This window comes from Stenella coeruleoalba (genome assembly GCF_951394435.1).
Source record: "Stenella coeruleoalba genome assembly, chromosome: 1".
NCBI classification, from domain to species: Eukaryota; Metazoa; Chordata; class Mammalia; order Artiodactyla; family Delphinidae; genus Stenella; species Stenella coeruleoalba.
The window spans coordinates 17387658-17400612 of NC_137169.1; the positions used below are offsets into that span (position 1 = coordinate 17387658).

Consider the following 12955-nt stretch of genomic DNA (forward strand, 5'->3'; position numbering starts at 1 on the left):
ACTTGTTCAATTCTCAGAACAGCTCTATAAAGATGTATTTTTATAGTCCCCATTTTACAGATGAGACAACCAAGACTTTAGGAGGGAAGATGCCTGCTCTGCATTACGCAGTGGGAAGTAAAGGAACTGGGACTCAGACTTGAGTCATGATGAGAGCCTATGAGTACCCAGAGGGGAGTTGCTGTGGCCACCTTCTTCCTCCTCCTCCAAGAAGTCTCCCAAGATTCCTGCACTGGGGTAACTCTTGTCTTACCAACTGGGAGCTCCCACCTCGGGTTTCTACACTGTCTGGCACCCGATAAGCCTTCCACTTTGGGAGTTATTTCCGTATCTGCCTCCCTGCTGCAGAATTTAAGCTATCCAAAGGTGAATCTGGGTATTTTTCATATTAGAATCCTGGGAGCCCAGCCTAGACAACACAGAACTGATGAAAGTCTGGGCAGTGCTGGAGAGCTCAGGCTGAGGACAGGACCCTGGAGCTCAACGGGGATCAGCTGGGGAGGGTGCAGCCTGAAGGGTTCTTTGAGGGTATTGTCAATGACAACGACAGCCTGAAAATGAAGAGGACGAGGGTGGTTCAGACTATGAGGCCAGCAACAATATCAACGTCATTATCATTCTGTGTCAGGCCCATCCTGTGCTGTATGGCTCAGGAGAAGGAAGTTACGCTGTAGAAACAACCCATACCTCGGTGGTTTGACACCACCAAGATTTACCCAGCGCTCCTGCAAAGCCTGTTGTGGTCCAGATGACTCTGCAGGGCAGTTGTCCTCCATGCAGACACTCAGCGAGCCAGGCCACTCGGATTCTGTGGCTCTAACCATCGCAACATGAGGACTCCACAACAGCAGCAGCAGAACAAGAGTGTGTTAGAGGATTTGCACCAGCAATGTCACTTATGCTCACGTTTCATTGCACAGAACTGGTCCCAGACCCCGCCTAACTGCTAGGATGAGGTGGGGAAGTGCAATCCCCCTGTGTCTCCAGATGTGCAGAAGCTCTTAATATCTCACAATATGTGACAAACATTTCACATATCGCACCTCACTTAACCCTCATGGTGATTCCTGAGCACAGACAATCCTGGGACAGTCAGTAGAGTAGAGGCTAAGGCTTTGGGCTCTGGAGTCAGATCTGGCTTCAAATCCTAGTTCCACTGCCAAACAAGTGATGTCCTGGCTCCATTGGTAGTGAGCTCCCTGTCACCGGAGGTATACAAGCAGAGGCTGGATGACCACCTTGGTCATCGTCATCATTATACATTAATGTGTGATGTCTCCCAGAAGACACCTACATTTTATTTATTTTAAAATTATGTTTTACAGAAGTAAAATATATATACAGTGAAATACACACAAATGTACCATTTGGTAAGTTTTGACAAATGTGTACACCCGTGTACCTGATACCCCAGCGTAGATATAAAATATTTCCATCACCCAAAAAATTTCCTCGTGCGCCTCTCCCTGCTCCCCTCTTCCATCCCTGCACTTTAAAGGACAACACTTAACTCTGAGAGATGATTTGACAAATGTGGGCTTTCAGCAGAGCCCGGACCAGGATGAGGTGAGTGAGGTGCCCAGGGCATGCATTTTAAGGAGGTGTTCACTCTCGGTATCAGTTCTGCACTCACAGGGTCCTGAGTGAACGCCTCCTTAAATTTTCCTCCCTGGGAGTCTTACACTCCTTATCCTAGTCCTGGTCCAGAATTACAGGCAAGGCAGGAGAAATAACATACCTGGGAATAGAAGGGCCATTCCTGAAGCCTTTCAAGTCACATGTCACAAGACTGACCGCAGCCCTGAAAGGCAGACTGGGAGAGGATGAGCCCCCAAGGGGGCGGAGCCTTGACTCAGGAGTCCGTGGCCCACAGGGACGCCACGGGCATATTTTGATGCTTTCTGGTAAGAGTTTCCATTTACTGAATGCTGAAATGCCGGGCCATGTTAGACACTTTGTGTGCTGTCCAACTCTCAGTACAAGCCTGAAAAGTGTGTCTTTGTATCCCCATCTTTCAATGAGAAAACGGAGGCCCAGGAAGGTGGGAGTGACTTGACCAGGGTCACATAAGCAAGGACCAGTGCTGTGATTCAAAGCCAGCTCTCTCTGAGCCCTGAGCCTATTTCTCCCTCTGCCTTCCCACAGAGCTCTAGACACAAGGACGGCAAGTGTGCGGGGGAGCCCCGAAGGTGAGCCCCCTACTCCTACGCTGACCCTTCCAACCTCCCTAAACTTGACGGCCCAGGACCCCTGCAGCTGGGGCCACCGTTTCCCAGAGCCTCTCCCTTCTCAGCAGCCGGTGCCGGCAGCTCTGACAGCCTTTCCTGGGAGCCTGAGAGGGTGGTTTGCATACTAGGGGTGTCATTTGCATATACTTAGGAAAAGCCTTCATTTTTCCCACCTGCAGCAAACTCCAGGCTGATTAGTTCTCCCCACGTTGGAGAGTTAATTACTCTCCCGGGTAGACTGGTGTTTATTTGTAATCAGCAGAGGGCTGGGAAGAGGGGGAGGAAACAGGCTGAAGCAGCTGTCATTAGCCCAAATTCCGAAGCCGCCCTGTGGGTGGAAAAATGAGTAGGAGCTGATCACCGCAGAGCTGCGCCCAAATCCCGGCTCTGCCCCTGGGCTTGCCCCCGTTCAGGGAAAGGAGAAAGGAGACTGGACCTGAGGTAGGGAAGTGTAGGACAATTGCCCGCTGTGAGTGGCTGGCAGGACAGAGGCGGAGGCTCAGAACGTCACACTGAAGAAAGCAGCTTCTTCCAGGACCACCTTAGGGTGGGGCTGGCGGCAGAGTCCCGGCCCCAGAGACAGGAGACTGGACCAGCTCTGCTGTGTAACACCGGAAACGGATTGCCCTCTCTGAGCCTCGGTCTTCCCATCAGTTCACCGGGACTGACAACAGTAGTCTCACCAGTCCCCTGGAGGGGAATCACGTGAGGCAGGCAGGGGCTGTGTAAAACATAAATTTCTACTCGGATGTAAGAAATATTTCTGAATTCCCAGGATGGAAATGGTCTCAGTCCCAGGGAGATAGATTTAGTGACCTTCCCTCCCTGCCACCCCCACCCAGCCCAACAAACCTGGCCTTTCCCCCACTTCTCCTACTTCATCAAGGCATTTCTAGGCACTTCAGCACCTGCTCCCCACTTGTCTGATAAAAAAGGCAGGGCCAGCCCACCTGACAAGATTGGAGAGCCCCTCAGGTGCTGTCAGAGCTCCAGAAAGATGCTGGGCTGCCTGCCTCAGCTCGCTCAGGGCGCCTATGAAAACTGCAGAAGCCCCACCTCACAGATTCTAAAGCGGTACGTAGGGATGCAGCTCAGGCAACGGTATCCTTGCCCAGCTCCCCCGGGTGACCCTCACCCGGGGAACTACTGCTTTGGTTCAACTCCTCCCTCTTTTTTACAAATAGGGAGACTGAGGCCCGGAGGGGTGATCTGCCCATGGACACCCTGCAGAGCTGGGAGTAGAACCCAAGTCCCCTGCCTCCGCCCATAGTGGCCTCTCCTGATGAAAGTCTGGGGCAGGGAGAGAGTTGGCAATGATATGGGGGGTCACAGTGGGAGAACCTGGCTGGGGGTCTTGGCTCGCCCACAAGAGCAGTGATCTTGGCCCCCAGACGGAGGTGAAGCCACCTATTCCCCTTTCCCCTGGGAGGCAGAGACAAGTATCCCCTTCAGCCCACATTTTCCTACCAAGATAGGCTTCCCAGTGAGCCAGGAAGAGTGGGGAGAATGGTCACCCACAGGCTGTGTGACCTCTGTAAGGCTGCCAGATAAAATACAGGATGAATAATGTTTTTAGTATAAGTATATCCTATGCATAGTGTTGTTTATCTAAGATTCAAATTGAACTGGGCATCCTGGATTTTTATTTGTTAAATCTGGCGGCTCTAGACCCATGAGCAAGTCACTTTACCTGAGCCTTAGTTTCTTCCTCTTTAAAAATGAACCAAAATACTACCCTGTAAGGATGCTGTGTAAATTAAGTGAGATGATATATGTAAAATGCTTGGCACAGGGGAGGTAAACTTGTGAAGCTGGCAAATCTTGCCTTCAGAGTCCCCATACCCAATACTTTTATCTCCTCCATTCCTCTCTCCCTTTCGGAGTTCCTGTTTTAGACCCCCGATCTGCAGGCTGCCAGTGAACATCTTCGGAAAGGTACCCGCTGTGGTGGAAACGACATTACCACTTATTGGCTGTGTGACCTGTGGGGACTGTTTACCCTCTCTGATCCTCATCTGTAAAAATGGCTTGTCATAGTACTACCTCCCTGGGGTTGTGATGATGACATTTTTAGATAGTGTATTAAGCACCAGTACTCAGCCTGGCAGTAGGGCTCACTAAGTAGAGCCCATGAACGTCTTGCAAATGCACTAAGACAACTTTAATTGTAAAACATCCCAGAGAAGGCAAAGCTTACCCCACGGAAAGAATGAGTAAAAGTGGAACTGCAGGCCAAGCGATGGGCAAATGAGGGAGGTCATTTCTGCACGGCAAGTTGGGGGCGCTGGTGGAGGAGGATGGGGGGAAGAAGGGTGGCGGGGGATTTAAAGGTGGGGGTAGGGTGGGGCTTCCCCCTTGCATCTATGTGAGCTCCTTTGACGCTCGAATTATCCAGGCCTTCCTGGTGCCACATTTCCTGGCTGTGGAGTCCAGGCAGCCCTCGGGACCCGGGGTCCATCCCCCACCAGGCAGAGGCCTGTCCTCCTTGCTGGCTCTCACAGCCTGCACTGTCTGTTTTCCAAACTCTCTCCTAATCCTCTTAATCTTTTTACATCTCATCTGCCTGCATGCCTGATGGCTTCCATTAGCGCCTTTCCAGTTCGACCCGCGATCTGTGATCTACACGTTGGGAACTTCTCCCAGAGCGGCTCCACCTGGCCCCTTGCAGGCTTGGCTGCTTCCTCCTGGGCAGCCAGGATGCTGGTCTCCAGCTGTGGCCAGCTGTTAGGGGAGTTTGTCTTCTTACTCTTCCCACAAAATCATTTGTGCTGTGTTTGGTCTTCTTTCTACATTTTTCCCGCAAACTTCTCAACTGGTCTCCGTGCATGGCCCCCTGAGCAGCAGGTGGGAATTTTGCTAAGTGCCTGCCACATGCCAGGTTCAAGCCACACTGATCAGAAACCTTGTCCCAGTCCGAGGGGTCACTGCCATTCCCCAGACACAGGAGTTCTCTCGTGCAAGAGCAAAAGGGAGGCAGATGCTGGATTTGAACCCATGCTGCCTCCGTCTCCACAATAAATCATTTCTTGTTCTACAATGCCCTCCGTTTTTCATAAAACAATCCCCCAAAGCTCTTTTATCTGCCGAGAGAGGCAAAGAATAAAGAGCATGCCCTGAAAACGTGTAGCAGTTTCTGACAGCTCCCTTCCCAATTCCCAAACAACCCCCCAAAAAACAAACCCTGATCTTTTGGGTGGAGAGAAGGAGAAGGGAAGGAGAGATTCAGAAGGCCCCAGAGGAGGGGAAGGATTTCACAAGAAAGCCAAGATGAAGACAATCTCCATAATAAAGAGCTGGGAAAAGGAGAACAAGCGGATAGGGTAGAGGGTCCAGGAGGTTTGTGTTTTTGAGGGAGAGGGAGTGCAAGAGGGAGGTGTGGGGCAGTGGATGGGAGAGGAAGGAGTATCCACGTCAACTCCATGTCCCCTTCTTGGTGTTCAAACAGTACCACAGGGATTTGAGCACATCCGTTCACAGGGTGGCACAAGGAGGAGGATTGTACGAGAATGTTCTCAGCAGCTCTCTTCATCATATCCACGAACGGGAGAAGGGCTGCAGGAAGTGCGCTGCACGCATGCCATGGAGTACTACTCAGCAATAACACAGCTGACTCTCGCGAGCATGTGAAATGAAAGGAGCCAGACACAAAAGACACACACTGAACAACCCTGTTTACGTGAAGTTCAAGAACAGGCGGAAATAACCCATGGTGAGAGAAGTCGAAACGCTGGTCACATTGCGGGGAGGGGGGAGTACAGTTGTCCCTCAGTATCGGCAGGGGATTGGTTCCAGGACACCCCTGTATCCCCTCGGAGACCCAAATCCGAGGATGTTCAAGTCCCTTCTATAAAATGGAGAAGTATTTGCATATAACCTACCCACATCCTCCCCTATACTATACATCCTTTCTAGATTACTTATAATACCTAATACAATGTAAATGCTATGTAGATAGTTGTAAATACAAGGTAAATACCATGTAGATGATAGTTGCCAGCGCAAGGCAAATTCAAGTTTTCCTTTTTTTGGGAACTCTGGAATTTTTTACAAATATTTTTGATCCCCGGTTGGTGGAATCTGTGGATGCAGAACCCTAGGACGCTGAGGGCTGACTGTACGACGAGGGGCACGAGAAAACTTGCTGGGGTGATGGAAATGTTCTGTATTTTGATCTGGGTGGCGCTAAAGGATATCTTCATTTACATGAGAAGCCATTGAACAGGGCACTTAAGATGTGTGCATTTTACCGTATGTAAATTATACCTCAATGTTTTTTCATTAAAAAAAAGGAATACAAGAACTTCAGAGTTACATTATATGCACATCTGACTATCTGTATTTTGCCTAGTAAAACTCAGAGTGAGAAAGAGCTAATGATGCCAATGAAAATAAGGTAAGGGATGCTGCCCGTCGCTCCAGACCCTCAAGGAGCCTATTCTGGAGCGTTTTCCTGCAGTCCCCGGGTCTGCCTCAAATCCAGAGCCTCTCGTGGTCTAAATGCCTCACCACTGAGTACAACTCTAAACTTTAAAGATTGAATTTCTTTTTTTTTTTTTTTTTGAAAAAGGGAGTATATATGAGCCAACTGATATGCAAGTAAAGAACAAGAAATCTGTTCTGATGTCAAAGCTAAAAGTGACAGCATAGAAGTATCCCGAAATGGTAATACAGTCTCCAACATGGCCCTTTCCTAAGAATTTCTTCCAAGGGTAATACTGACCGTTTGCAATTATTGCCTTATATGCTGATTTTGGAACGCAGCCCTTGAGTGAGATGTGACTCCACCATAAGGAATTTGAGTAACTTAGAAATTATTTTTCTGGTTATTCCTTAGACCCTTGGCTATACTGTGGGATGGAGCGCCTGGATCCTCGCAAGCATGACAAGGGGTTTCCTCTCATCCCTATATCTCCTACCTCCCCTCCAAGAGCCTGAGCTCTGGAGAAAAGGAAGAGAACGCCATCCCTCTGATTGAAGGTGTCCCAGCTGTGACATTCACAGGGCTATTGCCAACCCATTACTTTTCACACTAATGATATGCTTATTACTATCGATGTCTTTTATTTCTTGGGAAGTGTTTAGACTCTTGTAACAGCCTGATAAGTGAAATCATCCAACACTTGGAAATAAGGCAAATAGATAACTGGTGTCCTTTCAAAGTCAAATTCGAGTAGTGTCTCACAAGCCTTCCTAAGGATCATCTGACACTCCAGGGGAATGTCACTTTGCTTGACTTATTATTTACTATTGATTAGGGCCCAGGCTCTATAAAGATAGCTGTTAGCTGGTACAAAACTGATAAGTTGCCAATTATTTTTGTCTGGTAGAGAGGCAAATGATTTCTTTTCAATACAGAAGATAGCCCCAACGCTAGGGTTTTATTGCCCTATAGAACATTAACCAGTTTTGTATATAACTTAGCAACCTTATGAATATTCCAGAATTCTTGGTTTTTTGGTTATTGTTGTTTTTGTTTTTACTAAATCTTTTTTACCATATATAAGTATATATAAATTTTTTTCTCATATCCTTCATTGCACTAGCTTTGTTCCTTCATTATAAGCTACAAAGAAAATTCACATGAGCTCACTATGTATTTCTATATGAATTGTGTATTTAATATTTTGAAAACTATATTTTGAGAAGCCTTTCGCAGTATTTGTTTTTCCCTCATGCCGCCTCTGCCGTTCTCTGCTTCCCACCACTCTCTCATCTTGAGAAAGTGAGGCTCAGAGAGGTTAGGTAACTTGCCCAAGGTCACACAGATATTATTCATAATGATGGCTTATTTTAATGTGGTGTTTGACAGTATAAACTTCCTCATATATTCATATAATCCCTCGGCAGCTCACCGAGGGGACTGTATCCCCATTTTACAGATAAAGAAACTGAGGTCTGGAAAAGTGATGTGGCTTGCCCAAGGTCATAGAGAAATTCTAGTTCCCCTAAGCCCCTGAATCCTGGGGAGCAGTAGAGGGGCTGGCAGGAGGAGCTCTGGGTCCCCACCCTTAAACCAGAGCATCCCCATCTAGATTTGTTGTATACATATTGTATGTCACACAAGATTGCAAATGAAAAAGGAGTCCCAAAGGCTTGAAAACCCTGGCCCTAGACTGTCTTCACCTGCCCAGGTACAACAGCCCTCCCTCTTCTCCTCCTCCTCTTCCTCTCCTCCTCCCTCTGGAAAGCAAAACAAAATAACAACAACGACAAAAAACATGGTCATGGGAAGAAACAGAAAGACATGGTCAGCCCAGGCCTGAACACATTGGTCTCCAGTCTGGAGGAGACAGAATCACTCAATCTAAAGAAAAACATTCTCCAGGTCCAAGGTGTCAATGACAAAGTGAGCTGTGCTGACAGGTAGTGAGCACCCCGTCAGTGAGAGTGAGTAAGGCTAGATGATCCATCCAAATGTTAACAGCAATTCTCTAGATGGGGTTTTGTCACTGATTTTTAAATGTTGATAAAAGCTAATTATTAAGTGGTCACCGTGCGTCCACTGTTTTGTATATGTATTATGTCATTAAAACTTTATAATATTCGACAAGGTAGAATCTGTTGTTTCCAATTTACGAACAAACAAACTGAGACCCCAGGAGGTTAAGTATCTTTCCAAGGACATGCAGCTAGGAAGTGGCAGGTCTAGGAAGCTGATTACTGAGCTTCCCATTACTACTGCACTGTTCTTCCTTCTTCTGTATTTCTGTATTTCCAAGCTTTGGCAATGAATACATGCTGCTTTCATAATCACAAAAGTCTTACAAGTTACTGATTTTGTAAAGGTTCCTTCTGCCCCGATGTTCTAGGCCTCCGTGGGTCTCACAGCCCTACCCAGTATCCCTACCATGGCCCCCCCGGCAGACTCCCGCCTTGCTGTCCCTGTCCCCACACCATCTGTGGCTGGGGTAGGAGGTCCCATGTCTCAGTCTTGCTGAGGTCTGCTCAAAATGTCCCTTGCAGGCCTGTGGCCCTAGGGCAACACTGGGGGTAGTTTCAGGGAAGGAGAAGGGGAAGTGGGAAGGGATGTGAAAGTTGGCCACAGGCCAGCACCGCCCTGCTTGGTGTCCCACAGGGGTCCCTGGGCGAAGGACGGGAGTATCCAGTGCATCGACGACCAGACGCAGGTGAGGCCAGCGCTTGACAGGGAGGGAGCTGTAAAGTTCAGGGAACCAGGAGGTGTGGCCCAGGAGGCTGGACCGGGCAGGGAGGGAGGGAGAACTCTGCTGGCTGGTTCTATGCCAGGACAGTGTTGCGGGGTGGGGGGGCTGGGGGGACCCTGATCTAGGACCCAGAATGAGTGAGTGAGGGGACCTTAACTCCAGGGGCTTGGGGGAGGGGGGAGGTAGTGACAGACCCATGAGCTGTAACCAAAGTTCCTGGGTTCTGCTCCCCACCACAAAACACAAGAAGCTGGGAAAAGGCTGGGGGTGTCAGAGTCCAGCAGAGGGGTCCCACGAAGGGATGGCAGAGAGCGCCAGTCAGCCCTCTGTCTTCCAGTGGGTGCTGAAAGGGGCCGAGTGTGTGGAGGAGAGAGCAGATGTGTGTGTCAGGTGTTTGTGAATTCTGGTGTGTATGCACAGCTCTGCCCTCTGGGTGAGAGGGTGTAAATTAAACAGGGAGCAGGCACTCAATAAATATTTGTTCAGTCACCTGTAGGAGTGTATGACTGTGTGTGTCCAGGTGAGTGGGGGGGGGGGGCACGTCAGTTTGGGTGTCAGTTTGTGTGTCCGGGAGTGTGTGGTGGACTTTTGAGTTTGCTTATTGTGTTACGTAGGTGCGTGAGCGAAAAGCTGTGTTTGTGTGTCTGAGTGTGTAACTATATGGGTATGTTCAGTTGCATGTGTGTATCTGTGTGAGTTTGTGGTTCTTTGTGTATGTTTGGGGTCCCTGCAGCTGGATGGAGGGTGGACATTGAAGGCCCTCGAGGGGGTGTGTGGGCAATGGTCGGGGAGATGATATATATAGACAGATAGAATTGGGCGGGGTTGGGGGTTCAAGTGTGGGTGTTGGGTGTGCATGAGTGTGTGATGTCCAGCCTGCCCAGGCCCTGCCCATGTCTCCACAGTGACACCATGGAAGCCCCCTGGGGCTGGCTGGTGATCGGTGTGCTGGCCATATCCCTGGCCTCTTCGGTGACCCAGGACGTTTGCCGAGCACAGGATGGGAGGGACGGGGCCGCAGGAATACCCGGCCGACCCGGACGGCCAGGCCTCAAGGGGGAGCGAGGGGAGCAGGGTAAGCCCTCCCTCTGAACCCCAGTCCCTCATCCCTGGGCTTCGCCTGGCCACCAGGGTGGAGGCTTGGGTTGGCACTGAGAAACAGGAGTCCACCTGGGCCCACACACACGAAGGCTCTGCAGTCTGCACTTGGTCCCAGGGGCCGAGGGGGGCCTAGCCTTCTTCCAAAGCCATGTCCACAGGCCCCAGTGGCCTCTCTGTATCCCCTTTACTGCCCAGGTCCTCTTTCTTTGGCCTCACCTTCCTCCTCTGGACAGTGGGTCACTGCAAGCAATGAATATGAAAGGTCCCAAAGCTGTGCTCAGTCCTTGGTCTTTGTTCAGTTACCAGAAAGATTAATGCCCTTGGCTTTAGACTCAGGAGCCCTTGTCTTGCTGTGTGACCTTGAGCGACTTACTGATCCTCTCTGAGACTCAGTTTCCTCATCTGTAAAATGGAGAAATAACCCCACCTAGCACATGGAGAGGGATCAATTCATGGCAACTATCTTTTTTGCTTCCAGCTTCCCCACAACTCTGTCCCTGCTTCCCCCTTCCCTGCCCCTTCAAGCTTCAGAAACTCTCATGTTCTAGAAAAAAGGCTAAGGGTGAAGGGAAAGGGAGGAGGGCACGACCAGAGCAGGAAAGGAAAGTCTCATGTAATCGCCCTGAGCCTCCCAGTCCATAGCAGACCACCAAGATCTGCACAGGCATTTGCAAACAGTCTGCACACAGGCAGCCTACATGTAGTCCGTGAATCTGAAGAAGTCAAGGTCAGTGCCCTGGGGAGAGTGTGGAGTGCACGGCTGTGGGCAGGAGTACAGTGAAGCCAGTGGACTGCTTTTCCCGGAACGTGACACTCCCAAGTGCCTGTTCACATTTCTCTCCATTTTACAGATAAAGAAGCTGAGGCTCAGAGAGTTTGAGACAGGAGCCCAAGGTCACGCACAGCCAGTCAGAATCAATGTCTTGAAGGCCCAGACACTCCCCCTATCCTCTATCCCACAGCCGTCCGGGGTCCCAGCCACCTCCCTGAGGTCTGGAGGACACTAGACCAATTGGGACTCTCACTCCCAATCTGGCCTTTCTCCCCACAGGGGCCGCTGGTATCCAGACAGGCGTCCGTGGCCTTAAAGGAGACCAGGGAGAGCCTGGGCCCCCTGGAAAACCTGGCAGAATGGGCTACCCAGGGCCCAGCGGCCCCCTGGGGCCCCCTGGCCTCCCAGGGTTGAAGGGCATCAAAGGCAACCCAGGAAACATCCAGAACCAGCCGCAGCCGGCCTTCTCGGCCGTGAGACGGAACCCTCCGATGGGTGGCAACGTGGTCATCTTTGACACGGTCATCACCAACCAGGAGAGCCCATACCAGAGCCACTCGGGCCGGTTCATCTGCTCTGTGCCGGGTTACTACTACTTCACCTTCCAGGTGGTGTCCAAGTGGGACATCTGCCTGTCTATCGTGTCCTTTGGGAGGGGCCAAGTCCAGCGTTCCTTGGGCTTCTGTGACGCCAACAGCAAAGGACTCTTCCAGGTGGTGTCCGGGGGTACGGTGTTCCAGCTCCAGCAGGGAGACCAGGTCTGGATTGAAAAAGACCCCAATAAGGGCCGCATTTACCAGGGTTCAGAGGCCGACAGCGTATTTAGTGGCTTCCTCATCTTCCCATCCACCTGAGCCCCTCCCCACCATGGCCTCCGCTTCCTGCTGTGTGACCCTGGCCCACTCACTCCACCTTTCTGGTGTCTATGCCCTGCTCTGGAAAGTCGGGGTGCTGTTGCTTTAGCTGCCTGAAGGAAGATCGTTTCTTGGAACTCTCCCTGGAATAAATACCTGAGTCCATGTCTGCTGAGCTTGAAGTTCAGTTGCTACCCTGGCCATGGGGAGGGAGGCTTAAGAATGACAACAATTACTGAGTGCTTGCAGGCCAGGCCTGCATTCAATATTTTACAATAAATATTTAGCAGGTCCTGGGAGCCTCATCGGCCTGGCCTCAAATCCTGGGCCACCATTTCGCTTACTAGGTGTCCAGTTACGTGCATTTTGTGTTACTTCAGTGACTCTCAGTTTCCTTATCTGTAAAGTGGGAATACTGATGGCACCTTCCTCAGAGGGCTGTTGGGAGGATTAAATGACTTAATATATGAAAATTACAGAGGAGTGCCTCATGCCTAGTAAGGGTTACACATACGTGTTAGCCTTAATTATAGTTTGTTTAATCTTTACAGTGGAGCTCTGAGGTGGGTATTATGACCTTATTTTACAGATAATGAAACTGAGGCTAGGGGGCTGGGACAAACTTAAAGCCCAAGGTTAGTGTGTAAGGGGAGAAGCTGGGGTTTGACTCCAAGTGTTACTGACGCCCAAGCCTGTGTGTCTACCTACCACCCTAGCCAGCCTCCACAGACACACGCCTGACAATTGACACGTGTCATTTCCAACGCTCAACCGGAAAGGCACATCCAAGGGCATCCAGAAGTCTTCCTGAAGCCAGGTTGCCCGAGGCCAGCGCTG

General features: G+C 50.2%; 1 protein-coding gene across 3 annotated transcripts; it reads left to right on the forward strand.

Moving 5' to 3' along the window:
• Positions 1 to 9282: 9282 nt before the first annotated feature.
• Positions 9283 to 12468, forward strand: C1QA (complement C1q A chain). Of its 3 annotated transcripts, none has more exons than XM_079918700.1 (3): positions 9283 to 9355; positions 10297 to 10466; positions 11544 to 12468. In XM_079918700.1, the coding sequence occupies exons 2-3, from the start codon at positions 10304 to 10306 to the stop codon at positions 12116 to 12118; spliced, it is 738 nt and encodes a 245-aa protein (XP_079774826.1). In that variant the 5' UTR covers positions 9283 to 9355; positions 10297 to 10303; the 3' UTR covers positions 12119 to 12468. The 3 variants fall into 3 exon arrangements, with proteins under 3 accessions (XP_079774826.1, XP_079774827.1, XP_079774825.1); XM_079918701.1 differs by lacking the exon at positions 9283 to 9355 and adding an exon at positions 9501 to 9528 and having other exon boundaries at positions 10276 to 10466; XM_079918699.1 differs by lacking the exon at positions 9283 to 9355 and having other exon boundaries at positions 10252 to 10466.
• The last annotated feature ends 487 nt before the right edge of the window (positions 12469 to 12955 follow it).

Coding starts and splice junctions, on each gene's coding strand:
- C1QA (XM_079918699.1), top strand. CDS start 10,259: ATGTCCAGCCTGCCCAGGCCCTGCCCATGTCTCCACAGTGACACCATG. Junction 10,467..11,543: donor GGGGGAGCGAGGGGAGCAGG/GTAAGCCCTCCC, acceptor TTCTCCCCACAG/GGGCCGCTGGTATCCAGACA.